This window comes from Ursus americanus, chromosome 33 (genome assembly GCF_024610735.1).
Source record: "Ursus americanus isolate L20-20 chromosome 33, mUrsAme1.1.p, whole genome shotgun sequence".
NCBI lineage: Eukaryota > Metazoa > Chordata > Mammalia > Carnivora > Ursidae > Ursus > Ursus americanus.
In genome coordinates this window covers 11,578,126-11,599,060 of record NC_142159.1, presented here as the reverse complement: position 1 = coordinate 11,599,060, position 20,935 = coordinate 11,578,126, and the positions used below count along the sequence as shown (strand labels likewise).

Genomic DNA, 20,935 nt, shown 5'->3' with positions numbered 1-20,935 from the left:
GAAATCAGAATGCCTGTGCTATCCCTCTATCCCTAAAGCAAATTTTTAAGGAAGATTCTCAGTGGCTCAGTCTGCGTTCCTCGGAAGGCAGAGCTGGTGAGAAGGAATCACGGAGCTGTGAAGACAGGATACCCTCATCTGCAGCTCAGTGGACTCCCTCAGATCTGGGTCCTTCAGGAAGACTAAGGTCAGCCCGCCATTCCTTGATGGTTCCTCCTTCCCATGGCAAAGTTCCAAAGTGCAGATCCTGTGCAATCTCCCACCTGCCCTTAGATCTACTTCTCCCCTCTTTCCTGGTCACAGCCTAGGCCACGCCACCACCATCACCTCTGGCCTAGACCTTTGCAGCTCTCGCCACCCTTGGGCCAACCTTCACCTGCCAGCTAAGTGACCTTTTATTTAAAAAAAAAAAAAATTTTTTTTAAGTAGGCTCCACAGCCAGCGTGAGGCTTGAACTCACAACCCCGAGATCAAGAGTCCCACGCTCCACAGACTGAGCCAGCCAGGAACCCCACCCCGGCAAGTGGATCTTTTAAATTGGAAATCTGATCTGGTTTCAAATCTCTACTTAAACCCGTTTGGTGATGGAAAGATGAACGGATAAACCAAATGTGGTGTGTACAGATAATGGAAGATGATTCAGCCTTAAAATGAAGAAACGCTGAGGCGTGCGACCTGAACTGGAGGCATCGTCCTAAGTGAAAGACAGACACAAAAGGACAAATACTATCGGATACCATACGGTGCTTCTGTGAGGTTCCTGGCGTACTCAAGTTCACAGAGACGGCAGGTAGACTGGCAGCTGCCGGAGGCTGAGGGAAAGAGGGGATGGGGAGCTGGTGTTTCACGGGGACAGAGTCTCAGTTTGGGAAGATGAGAAAGGTCTGGAAATGGATGGTGGTGATGGTTGCGACTCAGTGTGAGGGGACTTACGCCACTGAACTGTGCCCTTAGAAATGGTCAACCTTATCTTATAGATATTTCACCACGATTCAAAAAACAGCTTCGATGACCCTTTACTTATACCTCAAAATCCATAACAGGGTCTACAAGGTCCCACAAGATCTGGTCCTGGCCTTGTGTTGGCCTTTTAAGGCTCATCATCACGCCTCTGCCCCCTTCCACGGGCGTCGGGCCCTACTGAGAAATAGGAATGGGAATCAGACAGGTGACCTGCTGGAGACCTGAGCTTTGTTACTGATGAAGCTGGGCCAGAGACAGGCTTCTGTCTGTAGCTGCTACAGTGAGCTTCCTTCCTCTGACTCTTGCCCTAACTCCTGGCTTAAACTTCCAACTCAGGGCTTGGAAGAACCCCGGGCGCGTACCTCCCCTCCACTGCTCACTTGGCTAATTGCTTCTCCTCAGTCATTTGTTAGCATAAACGTCACACGTTCAGAGAGGCCTTCCATGACCCAAACCACCATCCTACCTCCACTCCCTGCCTACTAACAAGCCTTGGGCCTCTAGAGCTTGTTGGCAGCACTTTCCACAACTGCATTCCTGTGTCTCATTGCACGATCATTTCTGGAAGTAAAGAGGAAGGTGAGCTCCGTGAGAGCAGCCCCTGGGCACGTCTTGCCAGCGCCTGGCACAGTGCCTTGACAGTTCTGTATGCCATTGGAAGGAAAACATGGGTAAGACTTTGGGTGGGCAGTCAGGGGCGAGCCCAGGTAACATCCGGTGCTACACTGAGTAGCAGGCTTTTTTGTTTTGTTATATGCCCTTGCAGGTTCGTCCAGCACCCAGGTGCTCAGTACCATCGGGAAGCTAAGTACAGTTCTGCCTTCTCCCCAAACCGCACTCAGCCCCTGCTCTAAATGACCATAGACCAAACATTCAAAGAATGTCAGTTTGAAGGAGTGTCTAAGTATCTCACTTTGGCCCTCAAGTCTCAATTTAAATGCTACCTCCTGTCAAAAGCACCTATCCTCTTTCATGTAAGAACAACATAGGGCCCCCTCCTCTGGCACTAATCACCTTGTACCGTCTTCAGCTGTTTAGGTGTCTGTCACCCCCGCTAGACTATGAGAGCAGGGACCTTGTCCTCTCGTCCACTGCCTTTCCATCGGCATCTAGCATAATTTCTTTCACCTAGCAGGTACTCACTAAATAGCTGTTGGTTTCATGAATGAAAAAAGTGCTCACCATGTGCCAGGCACTAGTGACTCTACAGGAGGGGTATGTGTAGTGACATTTGCTAGCTGCCCCCACCAGTCAGTAAGCCCTGTCCTCCAGGACACAGACCTTGGTCAAGGAAGGCCCACCATCCTTAATGAGCCAATCAGGTCCAAAGACTCAACCCCAGGACTGTCTGAGGAATGGAGTGACTGACTTTCTCATTCCTGTAGGGTCATACTCCTGAGCTGAATCCCCAGGACTGCTGCCTACCACCTGGGCCCATCAGAGAGGCCAGCTTTAAGATGTAGTCAGCAAAGTGGAAGGCAGAACAGAGGAGGCTGATATGTGAGGTGCTGGATCAAACCTTTCCTGTTGTTCTCAGACACACATGCCAACCATTCCCTTTAAGCCAGTTTGAGTTGTGCTTCTGCACTTGTAACACACAGCATCCAGAAGGGTCAAAGGCAGCCAAAGCTCTAACATCTTAGTATCTGTTGAGGAGCTTCATGAATCCTCAGCTTGAGATGCTTTTGGGACCTTGTCTTACAGCTCTCAACTCCTCAACCATCATGGCTATCAGATGGGGACACCCCCTAGCAGGAGCTCTTGGCACCAAGGGCAGGGGATGTGGAGCTTGGTCTTAATTACCAGCACTCCAGCTGTTCTCAGTCCTCACTGAGGAGACAGCTAGGACCCATCCAAAGACACAACAGCTAAAGCTGGGGCTGGCACAGGACTTTCTTGAGCCCCTAAATCCCCTGTTTGGGGGCTGGATCAGAAATAATCTTGGTACATGCAGAGTGGAGGTGTAGGACTGAAGAATCGGAGTGGCAGAGCTGGAAGGATCTGTAGAGATGAGCTGGTCAGACCCCTCGTTATGCATATGCATATGAGGCACAGAACAGGGAGACATATTCAAAGTCACACAGCATGGCAGTACCAGAGCTGGTGTTCTCCTTAAAGGAGTTTCTCCATCAGCCTCCCCCTGCAGAGCTGGGACTGGAAGGAGAGGGGAGACAGCATGGATGGGAATCCTCCCTGCTATGGCAAGATAGGAACTGCTCCCCCAAACAGTCACCTGGTTACTCATCCTTAATAATTTGGCAGCATGTTGATAACACCTTGTGGCGGGCCCAGGATGCAATGACTTCAGGGGGTACTAGGTCTCTGATGAAACATCAGTGATGCCTCCAGAATTTCCACAGAGGAGGAATTTAGGGCCAGCGATCTGGGGGGAAAGGAGATTAAGAGACCTGCCCTGAAGCTATGTTTGCACAGGGAGTCTACTGCTGTCACGGCTTCTCAGTTTCCACACTATTGACATTTGACGCAGGATAATTCTTTACGGTGGAGGACTGTCCCAGGCTGTGTAGCAGCACCCTCAGTCTCCACCTAGCGGACGCCAGCAGCACCTACGCTCCCAGTGTGATAACCGAAAACGTCTCCAGACGTTGCCAAATGCACCCTGAAAGGCGAACGGCCCCATTTGAGGTCCACTGACTTAATTATATGTTTAACTGGCTGAGAGGGCATGGTGGAGAGTCTCCTAAAAGAAGAGAGGAAATAAAAATAGGAGCCACCCTTTCCTACATGGAAAAAAAAAACATCAGGGGGATGGTTGGTTCTAGGCAGAACTATGAGCTTTGACCTTCCCCGTGCACCCTTGCTTTCATGACCATTTTCTTCTCTTTCATAGCTCCCATTCCTATGTAGAAAAAAATTTAAAAAACTATCCACGAAAATATTAATATTTGTATTCATGCTAAAAGTGAGACAAGCAGGATACAATAGTTATCGGGAGTTAAAAACACAAGCATTATATTCTTAAGATGTGAAGGGCGCCTGGGTGGCACAGCGGTTAAGCGTCTGCCTTCGGCTCAGGGCGTGATCCCGGCGTTCTGGGATCGAGCCCCACATCAGGCTCCTCCGCTAGGAGCCTGCTTCTTCCTCTCCCACTCCCCCTGCTTGTGTTCCCTCTCTCGCTGGCTGTCTCTCTCTCTGTCGAATAAATAAATAAAATCTTTTAAAAAAAATGTGAGCAATTCACTGTATGTAAACCATATCTCAAAAAAAATTAAGTAAAAAATACATGAGTACTGTAGTCAGACCGGGGGTCAAGTCCCAATTCAGATGTTTCCTAGCTATGTGACTTTGTCCTCTTAGAAACTCCGTTTCCTCGGTTGTAAAAGGGGAGTAATAACAGTACATGCCTCACAGGATAATATGCAGAGTAAGTGAGATCACATATAAACAGCACTTTGCACAGTGCTGGCACGGGGGGGGTTCTATGAATATTTCCTACTTTTATTTACATTTATAGTACCTATTCATACTTATCTGCAGTTTATAGGCAAAACTGCTGCCCAATGATCTGCTTCCTGTAGACCTATTCTAATTAGGGGCATCTCCACTTGCCTCTTCTCATGGGACCCCTTTGTTCAGATAGGAAAAGGAAAGTCTGGAGACACAGCAATTTTGGGGCTTGGAACCTGGAGTTTTCGCTCTACCAGTGACTTACTAGAAACTGAACTTACTGAGTTCCTCTGAATCTCCCTTTCCCCAGCTTTAAAATGGCATACCACCCCCATCACCACCACACCACCACCACCACCACACCACCACCACCACCACACCACCACCACCACCACACCACCACCACCACCACACCACCCCACCACCCATTTCCTAGGGTTCCCGTAAGATTTATAACCCAAATTTTGACAGCTCTGGGAATTCAGACCGGCCTTTTAGGGCTGGGGCGGTAGCTGTACTAATGGAACCTACCACAAGGGGGCAGGATCGCTACATCCAAGTTCCCACCTATCCCTCACGTTTCATTTTTCGAGCATACTTGGCTACTTGTTATAATCAACCTGTATGTGTAACTTGTATATTCCGACATATACATAAATAGAATGGTATAACGAACCAATGTACCCAGCACCAGGCTTCAACAACTATCGAGATTTGGCCAACCTTCCTCCCCCCTTTGTCTGCTGTACTGCTTGTAGAAGAGTAAAGCACAGCCCAGACCTCATTACATTTTATCCATAACTCATCAATGTGCCATTCTAATTGAAAAAGGCTTTTATTTTCACAGGCACTATGTCATTATCGTATCTAACAAAAAAGAATAATAATTCCTTAATCTGTCAGTCCACATTCAAATTTCCGATTGAACCACACAGCTTTTGACAGTTGGCGCACTTGAATCAGGATCCAAATAAGGCTATTGCATTTGACGCGTGTCTTGAGTTTTATACTTTAACATTCTATCTTCCTTTTGTAATTTCATGCCATGAATTTGTTGCAAAAACCAGGTCACTCGTCCTGTAGGATGTCCCACATTTTGAATTTGGCTCATTATGGTATTTTTCTATCCCCCTGATTTCTGGTACACTGGTTATTAGATCTTGGCTTGATTAGGCTTAGACTTTTTTTTTTTTTTTTTTTTTTTTTTGCTTTTTAAGGCAACAATATTTCATGGAGAGAGCTGAATCCCACTCTTGGTAATGTTAAGTTTGGTCGCTGGGTTCCGGCGTGTCAGCCTAAGCTATTACAAAGTTCCCCAACACCTTTCATCCAATTGTTTGAGCATCGTTTCATGATTGTCACCTAGACCCATTATTTCATTAAGGTTTGCAAAATCATGCTTTTCTAATCTTACCATCCTACGATTTCTTTTGCACTTATTAGTTAGAAGTACAAAAAATAACTTTTTCTTAGCTACCATTTGGTTACATGCAATATAACTGAACAAGGAATGACCAGAAAAATGTTTAATTATTTCTCTTTATCAATGTTCACAGTAATTAGTTGATTCCCTATAAAACTCCACTGATAACAAATGTGTTGTTTTCCTTAAGTATCATTATTAATTAATGAGTTCTTATATATTTTATGTGTTATGATCAATGGAAGTCATTATTTTTCTTCTAATTCTCAAATTGTTCCATCTTTGGCCAGTACGGCCCCTTCATATTGGTTCCTCTGTCATTTTTACATGACTTCAATAGTCTTTGATAGCTTCCTGGCTTCCAGGCACAAGATGACGCAACTTCATCTTTCCTGTTCCAGATCTGGAACCAGCCATTTATCAAAGGAGCCTTGATTTTCTTTGCTTAATTTTTTATTTTTTTACAACTGGAAAACGGTGTTTAGAGACCAACTCTGTGCATTAGGGGTGTTCATTACTACTGGATTGGTGATTTTTTTCTGGGCCTTTTCAGCAGAAAGTAGAAAACATTTTTTAAGAGGAAAATACATCATTCATTCTGCTATCTAACTCAGATATAAAATTACCCTAGGGTTGTTTAATATTTTTTAAAGATTTATTTACTTATTCGTTTATTTGAGAGAGAGGGAATGCCAGGGTCGGGGTAGAGGGAGAAGGAGAGAGAGTTTTAAGCAGACTCCTCGCTGAGTGCAGAGCCTACTGGGTTTGATCTCAAGACCCTGAGATCACGACCTGAGCTGACATCAAGAATCGGATGCTTAACCGACTTTGCCGCCCAGGTGCCCCATGCTAGGCTTGTTTTTTTGTTTTTTTAAGATTTTATTTATTTATTTGAGAGAGAGAGAGATAGTGAGAGCATGAGCAGAGGGGAGAGGAAAAAGCAGGCTCCCCGCTGAGCAGGTAGCCGATGTGGGGCTCGATCCCAGGACTCTGGGATCATGACCTCAGCCAAAGGTAGACACTTAACCAACTGAGCCACCCAGGCGCCCCTAGGCTTTTTTTCTCATTTGTTGAAAATCTTGATGCCTAACGTCACTGACATACTTATGTGCCTTCTCCTTAAATAAATCTATCATAGTTTCAAAACAGCAATGTCAGTCTTATTTTTTAAGATTTATTTATTTATTTATTTATTTGAGAGAGAGAGAGAGAGAGCATGCACAGTCGGGAGGGGCAAAGGGAGAGGGAGAGAGAAACTCAAGCAGACTCCTCGCTGAGCATGGAGCCAGACGTGGGCCTCAATCTCACCACTGGAGCTGAAACCAAAAGTCCCATGCTTAACCAACTGCACCACCCAGGCGCCGCAGTAATGTCAGTATTACTTCTAACAAGACTAATGAGTGAAATTTAATATTTGTATGCAGTTCTAGTTGTCCTTAGACTATAGCCCATTAGGGAGGTACAGTCAAAATACTTATAAAGCCACTAATTATAAAATACTTCTAAAGCCAATTGAAATTTTCTCTGTGTAGTTACGCCACCAATCTGACATGCAGATGGCTCATTTGTTTCCATTTGTTTTTAACTTTTGTGGAGTGTTCTGTTATTTTTATTGAACTTTGTTTTATAAATATATAAAACATTTACAAGGTTCCAAAATAGTCACTATATAAGGTACATTCACAGAAGTCTCGTTTACACCTCTATCCTCTCCATCCCACAAAGGAAACCACTTTTAGAAGACTGGAGTTTATTCTTCTACTGTTTAACTTTTAAATATAAGCAATTAATGTTCACTTATATCATCCCATCACTGGGTGATATAAACAGTATTATGCTTATTTCACTTAACAATATAGATGGACATCACTCCAGATTAGCATGCTTATTAGCATATGCAAGAAGGCTTCCACGTATCTTTTTATGGCTGCATAGCACTCTAGCCTGTGCATGTACTATAATTTATTCAGCCAGTTCTTTATTGACATGTGAGCAGTTTCCAATCTTTTACTCTAAAAGTGCCATAATGAATAACTTTGTGCATACAGCTTTTTGTATTTTTGCCAATATATCACTAGGATGGATTCCTAGAAGTTTAGGATTTGACCTGGGATTGCTGGCTGAAATAGTAAATATATATGTAGAGTGGCTATGTGTTGCCAAATTTTCTTAACGAGTTACATCATTTTGCTTTCCCACAAGCAATGTAGGACAATACTACCCTCCGGTGTATTTTGGTACCGTAACAGAGGCGGCTTCAGAGATGAATCATAGACAAGGTTCCTGTCCCCAGGAATTCTCAGTCTAGCAGAAGTCCTATGGGCAAACAAACAATGATGTAAGTATAATAAGCAGGGGCCGATTTACCCCGGAGCTAATGAAGCTTAAGCTTGAGGCCCTCCCTTACAGACACCTTCTAAGGTGTCGGCAACGTGTTCATGGGGCCATTCTGTAATCTTTTTCCTAAAGAAAACACCCACCTCACAATCTTTAGTCAGCCTATCTTTGGGGATTACAGAGCTGGATTTCAAGTCTCAGCTCTGCAGTCAGCTTGAGGAGGGATTCCTATATTTAATGACTGAGACAAACAAAAGGAAAAGGCTCTTCTGACCAAAAGAGATACCCCCTCTCCCGATTCTGATCAATCACCCACACGGGTATTAAGGCCTCCTATAGTTTCCCTCTAATTTCAAGGGCAGAAACTAAGCCTTGGATGGCGTCAGTATCCCCAGCTGAGAGCTGAAGACTGGTAGATGGCACTCAGAACAAAAGTCTGAGCGGATTACAGAGCAGGGTGTTGCTGGGGTTTTGGCGGCGGAGTCATACCAGGGGAGTGGGTATTCAAGGCAGGTACACACATACACACACACACCCCAAACTACACAACTTTTGGTCAAATAAGGCAGAAGTCTGTTTCTTCACCTGTCAAAACAAGGTCAGCAATAAAGCCTACCCCGTGGGATTTGGTCAGGATTAGAAAGGCTAATTTAAAGACCTAACCCAGTCCCAGACTCTCAGAAGATCATAAATAGAGGACAGCAAATAAAATGAGTAAGTGGTTGATCCTTGAGAGCACTGACAGGGATTCTTTGCACATCGTGCCTAATGCAGCACTGGGAGGAGGGACCACCACTTTACTGACAAATAGTAGGCGCAGAATAAATTGGTGAAGAAGGGACGGACGTTTCTGGCGGATGCTTACTGATCTGTGTAACTAACTGAATAACGGGTTGGTCCGAGTCTCTGAGTCATTGACAGTCCCGGGCTGGCTGTCAGGCGACTGCCTGCCGGGATCTGACAGACCGCTGTCATTCGGGCCGAGAGAAAACGGCTGTCTTCGCGGTCCATCCCGGCCCCGGCCGCCTCGAACCGCCGGCCGTCGCCGGGCGCAGGCTGGATCCGGACTCCCCCTGGGGCCGCCGCCGGGCAGGGCCTGCGCGGGCGGCAGCGGCCAGGTGCGGGCGCCGCCGCCCCTTCCTCCCCGCGCTGGGCAGGGCGCCCCCGACTCCCCGCGGCCGCGGCCGGGGAACAATGAGGTGCCGGCTTCTTTAAGGGAGATACCACCGCGCCGGCGGGGCAGGGGACGGCGTCCTCCCAGATGATCGCACCCAGTCCCGCGCCGCCGCCGCCTGGGCAACTGCACCCTCCGCAAACATGGCTCAGTGACTCTGACAAAAGGTGCAGCCTCCCTCCCGGCGGGGCGGACGCCAGGCCTCCCAGCTCGGGCCGCGCCTCCCCGCGGACCAGCCGAAGAGCTCCGCGTCCCGCAAGCACCCCAGGCCGGAGCCGAAGAAGATGCACCAGGCGTTCCGCCCCAGCGACCCCCGCACACCTGCCCGCAGCTCGGTAGGTGGGAAGGGGGGCGGGGAGGGAGCGGGGAGGCCGCGCTGGGCGCGCGCACCCCCAGGCCCGGACCTGCTGCCGCAGACCATCCCCGGGGCCGCGAGCCGTGCGCGCCCGCTGCGGCTGGACGGTGACCAAGCTCCGGCGGGCAGCGGCCTCCCCGTTCCCGGGCCCGGCCACCCCTGCGGGGAGGGGTACTAGTGGTGCGTTCCGGAGCGCGCACACCTTCGGCGACTCCCGGCTCCTGCGAGCCACGGGAGAGGGAGGAGGCTGGCAGAGCGCGGGGCGCGCGCCCAATAGGGATGGCGCTCGGCGTCCCGGCTCGCGCTACGGAAAGCCGGAGGGGGGCGGGGCCGCGCGGCGTAAGGGGGTGTGTCCGCGCGCACCACGGGGGCGCGCGCCGGTCTCTGACTGGAGGCCGCCGAGGCTGAGGCGCGAGCTGCCCGATAATGGCGGCCTGCAGAGCCCGTGAGAGGGAGAAGCGGCGGCGGCTACCCTGAGGTAAATCTGGCCCTTAGGCCTGGCACGGAGGCCCTGCTGCAGAGCCGAGGGCCTTGCATGCGCCTCCCTCCCCGGGAGGCCTGTCACAGACCTGTCAGCGGAGTCATGCTAGGGAAGGCCCCGCGCTCCTCAGGCCTCCGGCCCGCACCCCTCAGGCCACCGGCCCCAGCTGCGGCCTCCTCTTCTGCCCCTGGCCTCCTCCCCAGGCCCCGGGCCTCAGTCACCAGCCCCGAGGAGTTGGGACAGCCGCAGGACTGGCTCCTCGGGGTGAAGGGCCTCGGGAGGATCCCCTCCGGGTTTAGTCTAGACGCCGCCGGGGAGGGGGAGGGCCTGATACTCGGCCAATGAGCGGGGCGCTGCGCCGCCGCGTCGGACACCACCTCTGCCCAGGACTGGCCCTTCCCCGGCCCGGCAGGTGTGTGGCCTGGCCCGCCGGCCGCCGAGCGCTGGCTTAGCGGGGCGGGCGTGAGGGCCCGGGAAGTGCCGCCGGTCGCCTGGGTTCGCATCCAGGGATTTCATAAATGCCCTCCCTCCCCCTTGCTCGGGCGCTCTTTCGTGTGTGGGTGTGGGACAGCTTGCAAGATAGCAGCCACTTAGAGTAATTGGCGAGCCACGGAGAGCAGGAAGGTGTCTACTGTGGACCTGGGGCAAGGATTCCGTGGCAGCATATCAGACACTAGGAGATGGAGTAGGAATTTGAAGGGGGGTTCCAGTTAGAGGAAGTGGGACTAAGAAGTAATTTCAGAAGCTTTCATTTTCTTTATTAAATCTCTCCTATGGACTTAAAGTAGCTGTACCCAATTTTTCAGGCTCAAGAGTCAGTCGCTTCTTGTGCCCCCACACTGTACACCATAAAGATCGTACAGTCTCTTGCCCATCGTGGCAATCTACAAATAAGAATTTGTTCCTGAAGCTCATTAGAATCTTAACATTCTTTGGAGAGTGGGGTGGCACGCTTTAGACTTTCTTGATTCAACTCATGAGCATTTCTGTGTACACAGGGGCCTTTGCTTCTGCCTTTAAATGATTTATCAAATTGAATTCGAAAGAACTCTGTCGGAGAGCCCCTTCATATGGAGGACAGTTTTTGGTGGCAGAAATGGCCTACATCTAAATAGCTGTTGTTTAAATTTAACATCAGAAAGGTATCAATATTCTAAGTAGCTTGGTTTATTTTTAGAGGACCATGTTTCTCCACAGACTTTATTTTCATTTATTTTGCAAGAAATGAGGAAATAACATAAAATTAAAATAGGGACATACACAGTTTGTTTACTTTTATAAAAAACCCACATTCTCAATTCGATATATAATCTGGTTCACTTTCAGTCCCTAAGCACAAGGCAGGTGTTTGTATTTCTAACTTGTGAGGTTTTTTGTTTTTGTTTTGACATTTTTATGAACTTTTGTGTGTGTCAGCTTTAAGGAGAAGCTGGAGTTTCTTTTTTCATGATCACTAAATAAGAATGTTGAATTTTTTGGTTTAGTTTTAACAGTAATATTTTGAAGCAGTTTGTGTAAGAGGCAGTATAGTGTAATGGTTATGGTCACGAATGTCAGAGCCAGATGGCCTGGTTTCAAAACCCAGGTCCACCAGTTAGTAGCTGTTTGACCTTAGGCATGTTGCTTAAACTCTCCGTGCTTTAGTTTTCTCATCTATAAAATGACCATAATAGTATCTGTTTCATAATATTGTTTGAGGATTAAATGAATTTAATATTACAAAGTGCTTGGAACAGTTCCTGATGCATGGTAAGTACTACCAAAGTGTTAGCTGCTTTATTATTATTATTATTATTATTATTCAAACTTTTAGATTTGCCCAACTTATAGCAAATACCTTTCAGGCACTGCAAACAGTGAGACAGATAATTAAATCATACATAAGAAGGTATACAAGCCAGTAAGTATACTTAATTTCAACAGAGCACTTTGTTGATTTTTCCAGAAACTTTGACCTTGAAGATGGTGAGTAGCCAGCCAAAGTACGATCTAATACGGGAGGTAGGCCGAGGCAGTTACGGTGTTGTGTATGAAGCAGTCATCAGAAAGACCTCTGCACGGGTGGCAGTGAAGAAAATTCGATGCCATGCACCTGAAAATGTTGAACTAGCCCTGCGTGAGTTTTGGGCACTAAGCAGTATCAAGAGCCAACATCCAAATGTGATTCACTTGGAGGAATGCATCCTGCAAAAAGATGGGATGGTGCAAAAAATGTCCCACGGCTCTAATTCTTCCCTTTATTTACAGGTATGTGTGGTTGAATGGGAAATAGAAATAACTTGAACTTAGCATTGGTCAGCAAGAAGAGGAATAAAAGAGTCAGATGAACTTCTACTTTTAAATGCAGGTGTTTATATAGTTAGCAGTAGATAAGGGTCTGCCAAGAACCGAGTAGATGTTTGCTTTAAAGGAAGGTTTTATTTAAACCTGTGATGCAAATACCTAAAAATAACATAAGCCACCTGTTAGGCCATAGTACTTGCCAGTCTGCATGGGAATGGAGCAACACAGGAGCTAGAGAAGTGATTGAGATAAGAGTCTACTGAGTTCACTTATTTGCAATCAAGTTTTTTGGAACTGAAGCCAGAAGAAAAGGAAAAACTCCGCAGTCAATAGCAGCACCCATATAGGTAATTGGGCATTTCTTTATAAATCACTGATTTGAATACAAGCCTTTGCTGTTTCAGAGGGTTGTGTGGCTTCTTAACCATGCAGCTCCAGCTAATTTTCATGAAGTATGTGGCATAGCACTTGAATGTTATTCACAGTGCTAATGGCTAACATTTGGGTTCCTAGTCAGTTCCGCACTGTGTGCTAAGTGTCTTAAAGGCAGTTGCTCAGAACAATCCTGTGAGGGTAGTACTATTATTATCATCATTACAAATGAAGAAACTGAGGCTTAGAATAGATAATGAATTTATCCAAGTCTCATATCCAGCAAGTGGCAGAATTGGGAACTGAATGTAGGAGACGATCCGACTGCTAAAACTTGTGTTCCCTTAACTTCCAAATTACTCTTGCCTTCAAATTACTCTTTTTGTAGACTTGGGGAAAGCATTAACATAGGAAAACAGAAAAGGTTGGTTGGTTTGTTTACTTGGTTGGTTGGCTAGCTGGCTTCTGGCATAGATCAAAATCTCTAGTAGGCCTATATTTGCTAAAGAGAAAAGATACTTAAGACATAGCTAGTTAAAGGCCGGAGAAAATTTTCTTAAGTCCAGTCATTCTTGGAAAAGGAAACAACTTTCCATGAGTATGTCTAAATTCAGAATTTTACCATCAGGGTGCAGAAGTATAATTTTAAAACAACAAAAGCTTTTGGACCAGGAACAACAAAGAAAACAAACACATTAATCTGTGTAATTAGAAACTTGCGGTTTTCATTATATGGTGAACAAATATCAATCTTGAGAACCTAATTTATATTGCAGTTTAGCATGCTATATCCTGAAGTTTTACCTTTTAAGACAGTGACTATAAAGCACAACTATTTAGCCTCTATTCCATTTATTGTTTACTTTTCTAAAAGTGCTTAGTATGTAAGTTGCACTGATGGAAATATTAGAAACATTCTTACCACACTCCCTCTTAAAAGTGGATAGAACCTTGATGAACTTTGCCATTGAATTGGTCTACAAATAAAAAGACATTTAAATATATGACTTAGTGTTAATGGTATCCTTGAGTCCAGATCAAGCAACCTTTATAGTAATTAGGTATTATGGTGGTCTTTCAAGGCTTTAAGATGTAAGTATTGGGACACCTGGCTGCTCAGTCAGTAGAGCATGTGACTCTTGATCTTGGGGTTGTAAGTTTGAGCCCCATGTTGGGTGTAGAGATTACTTAAAAAAATAATAAGAAGAAAGAGATGTAAAGTACTTCCAGACTTGACTCAATGATTTTTTTTTTAGTCTAAAGCACCTTTTTATTTAGTACTCCCTTTTATCTTTTAAAGCCTGATAAGCCTGTTTGACTTGTATCACTTTTGCTAGCTATATGATCTTGGCTAAATAACTTATCCCTTCCAGCATCTGTATCTTCAGATGTAAAATAGGAATAATCATTTCTACCTTCTGTGGAAGTTGTCAAAATTAGAGATGATACAGGTATAATACTTGGCACATAGGAAGTATTCAGTAATAGGTAGCTCTACTAAAATTGTCTTTTCTATGGATTTATTTTGTTAACAAGACATTGATCAACACACTTAGCAAGTACCTTCTCTAAATTTACATCTGGTAAAAACAGTTAAATCTATAGTGTGACCACAGAGTCCCTATGCATGGCTTTCTCTATTCTCTACACAAATTCTTATTTTTCTCCATGTTTTTCTAGATATTTTCCTTGTTCTAAATGATTAAGTCAGTTCCTAATAGCTAAAAAACTTAACCTAGAAGAAAATGTAAAACGAATAATTAACAGAGGATATAGTCTCAACTTAGGAACTTAGTAGCCAGTCTGTATAACTTGTAATAAGTGTCATGAATGAGAGGTATAGAATGATATAGGAGCGTATGATAGAGAATCTGACATAACCTGGGGTTCAGGAATTATGAACTGTTTCAACTGAAACTTGAAGGATAAAGAGGAGTTAGCCAGGTGAGTGAGAAAACTTTCCAGCCAGAAAGAACTGTACATACAAATGTCTTGAAGCAAAAAGTACAAAGCATTCTAAGAATTGGAAGAAAATAGTAAGACTGTACTATACCGGGAGAGTTGTTTTAGGTGAGACTGGAAAGATCAGCAGGGTCAGAGGATCCCATAGCCCATGTTAAAGACCTTAGACTGTATCCTAAGAGGATAGGGAAGCTGTTGAAGTGCTGAAAGGAGCCGTGGCATCAAAGGACTTTAGGCAAGAGAACCAATGGCTGATGACATCCTCTACACATGGAAATAAGTGGATTGGGCTCTCTCAACCAGCAGCCCTCAAACTATAGCCCTCAGGCAGTTTTTATATGGCCCAGATGCTAAAAATAGTTTCTACATTTTTAAAGAGTTTAAGAAAAAGAAAGAAAGAAAATAAAGAAGAATATGGAACAGAGACCTTATGTGGCTTGTCAAGCCTAAAGTATTTACTATCTGGCCTTACTCTAAACCATTCTTTGAATTCTGGGACTCTGCGTTGCTCCAAGCTATTTAGGAAGTTTGCTTTTGAGAGTAAAGACAGAAGAAAAGAGGAAATGAAGTAAGAGTCGTGGCACTGGTCTTTAATCTCAGCATATTTAGTAACAGTGCACCTGGTAAATAATTGTGTGATCTGTACCTTTCTAGTCTTTCATTTTCTGGCTCACTGGCAAACACATGCAACAAAGAAAATGCATGCAAAAGACATCTGCAGACCGTTGCAGTTACAGCTGTTTGCCATTGGGGGAGATGGTGTGAAAAGGTGTTCTTTGCTTCTGCCCTCCAAAATGACAAGAGGAAGTACTAGTAGACTTAAATGTAAAATTAGCAGTTCATTCATTCTTCAACAACTCTTCAGCTTCCATACTGAGTTTCTATTCAGTGGGTCCGAAAAGGCACCATGGGTCAAATGCTTTCAAAGCACTGTATGCTGTATTTTAGAATGGTAGTTCCTATTCAGTGAAGTAATCAATATTCTTGAATTTCAGGTAATAGAGTTATAATTTGATAATGATAACAAATAAAATAGCTACTTATTCTAGGTTTTCAGCTTGCAGCAAAGAAATATACAAACTCTGGGGCGCCTGGGTGGCTCAGTTGGTTAAGCATCTGCCTTTGGCTCAGGTCATGATCCTGGGATCAAGTCCTGGGATCGAACCCTCCATCGGGTTCCCTGCTCAGTGGGGAGTCTGCCTCTCCCTCTCCCTCTTCCACCTCCCTGCTCCTTCTCTCTCTCTCAAATGAATAAATAAAATGTTAAAAAAAAAAAGTAATATACAAACTCAGATTTGAATTTTTATATCAAAGTGTAAATATGCTTTTTTGTAAAATGGTTTTTAGAAGCCATACAGTGATAGAGATAGCCAGTATATTTGCATTCTGCCTGTAGAAGTTTATGAAGTAATAATGGCAGTCTTTATTTTTATCAGTGACTACAGGAAGCCTTTATTTCCTTAACAACTAGTGTTCCTGACCATTTTTCTCTTAATTTTACAGATTGTATAATGTTGATAATGTATATCCAATGAACAAGAAACATATTTCAGGCAGTTAAATTGAATAGAACTTCCTAATTGATGTTTATACCCCAGCTGGCAATCTCCCAGGTCTGCTGAAATGTCCATTTTTTCATGAAGCTGTTGGCTAGGTAGGTAGAGTTCAGCTCCATTAACACGTGCAAAAAATGTATAGCCAGTTGGACACTTTTCAAAATCATTTATTTGTTTAGTTGTTTGTTTATTTATTTATGATTTAGTAAGCTCTGTGCCCAACGTGGGACTTGAATTCATGACCCTGAGATCAGGAGTCCCATGCTCTACCAGCTGCGCCAGCTAGGTGCCCCTAAAGCTATTTTTAAATAAGTTTTTACCTCTCAACTTAGAGATTTGGTGTGTATTCATTAGGGGCAAAGTGACAGTTTGAAGTACTGGAATTTAAAATAAAACGCACATAGGAAAGCACTGACCAAATAAAACATTCATGGGATTTCCACTTAAAATTGGAAGTCCAACTTAACCGGTTATTCTTTTTCTGTAGCTGAATTGTATAAACTGTGCAGATGATTGTAATCTGTTTTTCCCCCTCTCATAGCTTGTAGAGACTTCATTAAAAGGAGAAATTGCCTTTGATCCCAGAAGCGCCTATTACTTGTGGTTTGTGATGGATTTTTGTGACGGCGGAGATATGAATGAGTATCTATTGTCCAGGAAACCCAATCGTAAAACTAACACCAGCTTTATGCTTCAGCTGAGCAGTGCTCTGGCTTTCTTGCATAAAAACCAGATCATCCACCGAGATCTTAAGCCTGATAACATCCTGATTTCGCAAAGCAGGTTGGATACCAGTGACTTGGAACCCACACTGAAAGTGGCTGATTTTGGTCTCAGTAAAGTTTGTTCAGCCTCTGGGCAGAATCCAGAAGAACCTGTCAGTGTAAACAAGTGTTTCCTTTCCACAGCCTGTGGAACAGATTTCTACATGGCTCCTGAAGTGTGGGAGGGACATTACACAGCAAAAGCTGACATCTTTGCTCTGGGGATTATCATCTGGGCAATGCTGGAAAGGATCACATTCATAGACACAGAGACAAAGAAGGAACTCTTGGGGAGTTACGTAAAACAAGGAACTGAGATTGTGCCTGTTGGAGAGGCGCTTCTGGAAAATCCCAAAATGGAACTTCTCATTCCTGTGAAGAAAAAGTCTATGAATGGGCGAATGAAACAACTGATTAAGGAAATGCTGGCTGCAAACCCTCAGGATCGTCCAGATGCTTTTGAACTAGAACTCAGATTAGTACAAATTGCATTTAAAGATAGCAGCTGGGAAACGTGACACATATATTGTTTGCAAATATCTTGGATGATATGCTGCTTATGTTTTAACAGTGATGCAACAACATAACGTGGCTGAAAAAGAATATAAAAAGCTAAGCTCCACCTTCTAAGGGTTTAGATTTTATTGTGGGGTGTTTTTTTTCCTCGTTTTTCTTAAGTCCAAGCTGGCCATTTTGTTATAGTATGTTTTAAATGTGTATTACCAATGTGGGTGTACATTTTTTAAAATGATCATTGGTAGAAGTTTGGCAGGAAAATTCTCTAAGAGCCAAGAAGAGAAGAAAGTCCAGTTTTCTGGAAGTAAGTCTCTTAAGTATTTTAGACATTCCTTGTCAGTATTAGGAATTTCCATGGAAGAAGAGGTTTGCATGCTGGCAATGCAACCTTTGAAGCTTTGTAAAGGAAACATATATGTATATATTTATGTATATGTAAGTATGTGAATGTGTGCATTTTGCATTCCATATGAAGAAAATGCCACTTCTGTTTAAATTATTTGATGTAGGTTTGGGTTTTTGAGATTTGCTGGTGAAATCAGTAATGAAAAATAAAAGAACCTTCCCTCATCTTCCTACCCTGTCCCTCCCTCTAATGAAATCATACTACACTTTTTATTTTTGTAATATTATACACCTTTTTTTAAGGCATCATTTTTGGAGGGTCTAAAATTACCCGATTAAACATAAACAAAATTAAGCGATGCAAAGCTGCTGAAGTATGTTTGAGCTCTCCAGTGCCCTATAGCTGCAGGAGTTGAATTAGCCATGCAATCACATGGTAGCAGGTTGGCAAGGACCTTGATGATTCAGTCGTACCTTTAGGTAACCAAGCATTCAATTAACCAATTAAACCATTGCACTGGAACATGTCTGCACTTGACCATCTGCAATCTGATATAAATCTGAACACAGGATTCCTCTGTTTCTGAAAACTTTGCAATATATGAACTATCGTACTAGATATATTAAGTTTTGATTTCAAGACTGTCTAAGCCTCAGCATAAAGTTGAAGAAATCAAATGAGCTCTACCCTCACATTGCCTGCCCTGATACGGTCTCTTTTTTAATCACTGGAATTCCTTTCATTTTGGCACTAATGCTGTTTTCTCTTGCCTAATTTAACACAGTAATGATAGTGATATGGTTGTGTTAAATGCTGATCACCTTTTTCTAAAGTGGGAGATGATACCTATACAGCGTGGCAAATGGATGAAATATCTTGGCATCAACTGTATCTTCAAGTAGAAACTTTGAAGTTATCGATTGTATACAATCACTTGGTACGGTCTATGTCAAAAACCAATAGACTGTTACTCTAATTGAAGTTAGTTTGATTTTTAACCCTATATGGTTGTCTCCAGTTTGTTTTCCTATAAATGCAAATAATTAAAATCTAAGGAAAGTTTTGCTAAAACAGAATATTAGCCTTTAAGGTTAGATAGACTTTGAGACCATTGTATCCAGGTTAGTCTTTATAAAGCACTAGAATCTTTGGTCAAAGTAAAAAAAAAAAAAAAGTATTAGAATACTGAAATCGTTAATAGTTTGCATAGTCTCCTCAGCTCTTTTTTTAATGAGGTTTTCTTTTTTTGGTTTTTTTTTTTTTTTTTTTTAACTAAAGCATAATTGACACCCAGTGTGTCTCCTCAGCTTTTTTGAACTTCCATAACTTTCGGAATTTTGCTATCATAATTTTTTCCTTACTTAAAATGTGTTTGGGAACTTGAGAAGGTGAAAAAGCACAAAAAATTAGAGTATGTAAAATTTCTGAACTATGCGTTACTTGGTGTGGAAGTTTAAAACTTGGACTGAAAGGTTTTATTGAGATAAAACCTTTTATTCTTTTTTAAATAAAACCTTTTAAAATAAAAAAAAACACATACTTTGAACATCACTTTCAAGCTAATAAATGCGAGGAAATTTTTGGAAATGAGAGGTGGAAATACACTGGAACCTCATGATAATTGACCCTCTGGATCACCAAATTACTGTAACACAAACCTGGCCAAGGGGATTGAGTTACTGGAAGTGAAAAGTATTATAATGTTGCATCAGTAACACGGCGCTTCAGCAGAGATTCATGATGCTGCAGGTGATAGTATGCCAGTGCTTCGTTTGCACTTCAAATATCTATGTGCTTGGAGCCATGGTTTCCTGAGTACATAGTTTTTGGTCTTGCCTCATTTAAAATAGTTAGCGATTATCATTTATTTTGAAAGATTTCACCTGTGAAGTGAATTCTTTCTTTCATTGGCAGCAAAGGTATGAGGTGATCAGGACGTGTCTCCTGGAATTTTCTCAAGTCCTTGTATTCTAAAATAGTCAATGATACCAAGCAATGATAGTAAATTCTTTGTCTTTGTTTTTTCAATCAGGAGGTATTTATTCAGTACCTACTGTGAGCTCAGCACTAAAGGTCAGTTGGTAAAATGACAGTTTAAAAATGGCATATAGCCACAGACCTTTTCCAGCCAGGAGTAAGAAATGAAAGAAGGCTGATGATACTTGGAAATTCCTGGGTATTTGCTAGAGGAAAAATGAAAAGCAAAAATTTGTGCACAGTGCCTTGCCCATAATAGGTACTCAATAAACAATTATTCCTCAGAGTCTCTTGCCATGGTTTATAGTGTTTTATGAAATTTGTCTTAATTGAAAAAAAGACCAAATATTTCAAATAAGCTTATAGGCAGCTGTGGCCAGTTAAAATATGGGGTTGTACAGTTAGTTCCTAGAATGTTATTTTGCACTAGTTGTCATTTAGAAAGACGGGGTTCCTGTAGATTTTTGGTGCTAAGGGATACTTTGTCATTACGATGAAGTAAGTGTTAAGTGTCAGATAAATAGCACACTGAATAGTTCTTTCTGCTGGTCTGTTTTTCCTCTTTGTTGTTGTTGTTGTTGTTTTTAATTGTAAAATGTTTATCAATCAAACTATCGTAGCAGCTACAAAATAATTCACCAGCATGACAAAATGGTCAAAAAATAAGTCATCAGCACTTCAAAAATGAAAGCAACTTTTGAGATTTTCTTTTAAAATTGTCAAATATATTTTATGAAGAATTTATAAAAGGGGGAAATGATTGTAATTTATTGTTCATGACTGTTTTTTTTTTTAAATAAAGTGAGTTTCAACAAAAAAAACACACCCTGAAAATTTTATATTGTTGGTTTGGTGGTTCTGTCTACTTCTGTAGTGTTTTACTTCATGAACATAAAATAGAGGGTATAAAATTGGAAACAATGTCATTATCAGCCTTATCTATTAAGTGAAACTTTCTGTAATAGAAGCTATTGCTGAGGAAAAGATTATTGAATTATAGGAATTTCTTTCAGCATTT

The 20,935-nt window shown here is 43.1% G+C and overlaps 2 protein-coding genes across 4 annotated transcripts in view; one reads left to right on the top strand and one right to left on the bottom strand.

The window, feature by feature from the left end:
• LOC123782438 (uncharacterized) overlaps positions 1 to 10,644 on the bottom strand; it is a 30,728-nt gene extending 20,084 nt beyond the window's left edge. Inside the window, exons 1-4 of the mRNA XM_087858716.1 lie at positions 10,230 to 10,644; positions 10,024 to 10,094; positions 8,997 to 9,964; positions 8,036 to 8,110 (exon numbers count right to left, since the gene is read on the bottom strand). Of these exons, the coding sequence (XP_087714842.1) occupies positions 8,036 to 8,110; positions 8,997 to 9,964; positions 10,024 to 10,094; positions 10,230 to 10,644 (1,529 nt within the window). The remainder of the gene's footprint in view (positions 1 to 8,035; positions 8,111 to 8,996; positions 9,965 to 10,023; positions 10,095 to 10,229) is intronic.
• PDIK1L (PDLIM1 interacting kinase 1 like) lies at positions 9,507 to 20,740 on the top strand. 3 transcript variants are annotated; one of them, XM_045782393.2, is made up of 3 exons: positions 9,507 to 9,640; positions 12,087 to 12,388; positions 16,856 to 20,740. In XM_045782393.2, exons 2-3 carry the CDS (start codon positions 12,104 to 12,106, stop codon positions 17,594 to 17,596), a joined length of 1,026 nt encoding a protein of 341 aa, XP_045638349.1. In that variant the 5' UTR covers positions 9,507 to 9,640; positions 12,087 to 12,103; the 3' UTR covers positions 17,597 to 20,740. The 3 variants fall into 3 exon arrangements, with proteins under 3 accessions (XP_045638349.1, XP_045638348.1, XP_045638347.1); XM_045782392.2 differs by lacking the exon at positions 9,507 to 9,640 and adding an exon at positions 9,987 to 10,138; XM_045782391.2 differs by lacking the exon at positions 9,507 to 9,640 and adding an exon at positions 10,621 to 11,890.
• The last annotated feature ends 195 nt before the right edge of the window (positions 20,741 to 20,935 follow it).

Bases quoted from the DNA above. Each gene is read 5' to 3' on its own strand.
- PDIK1L (XM_045782391.2), top strand. The intron at 12,389-16,855 runs GTATGTGTGGTT...CCCCTCTCATAG, and splicing joins ATTCTTCCCTTTATTTACAG to CTTGTAGAGACTTCATTAAA.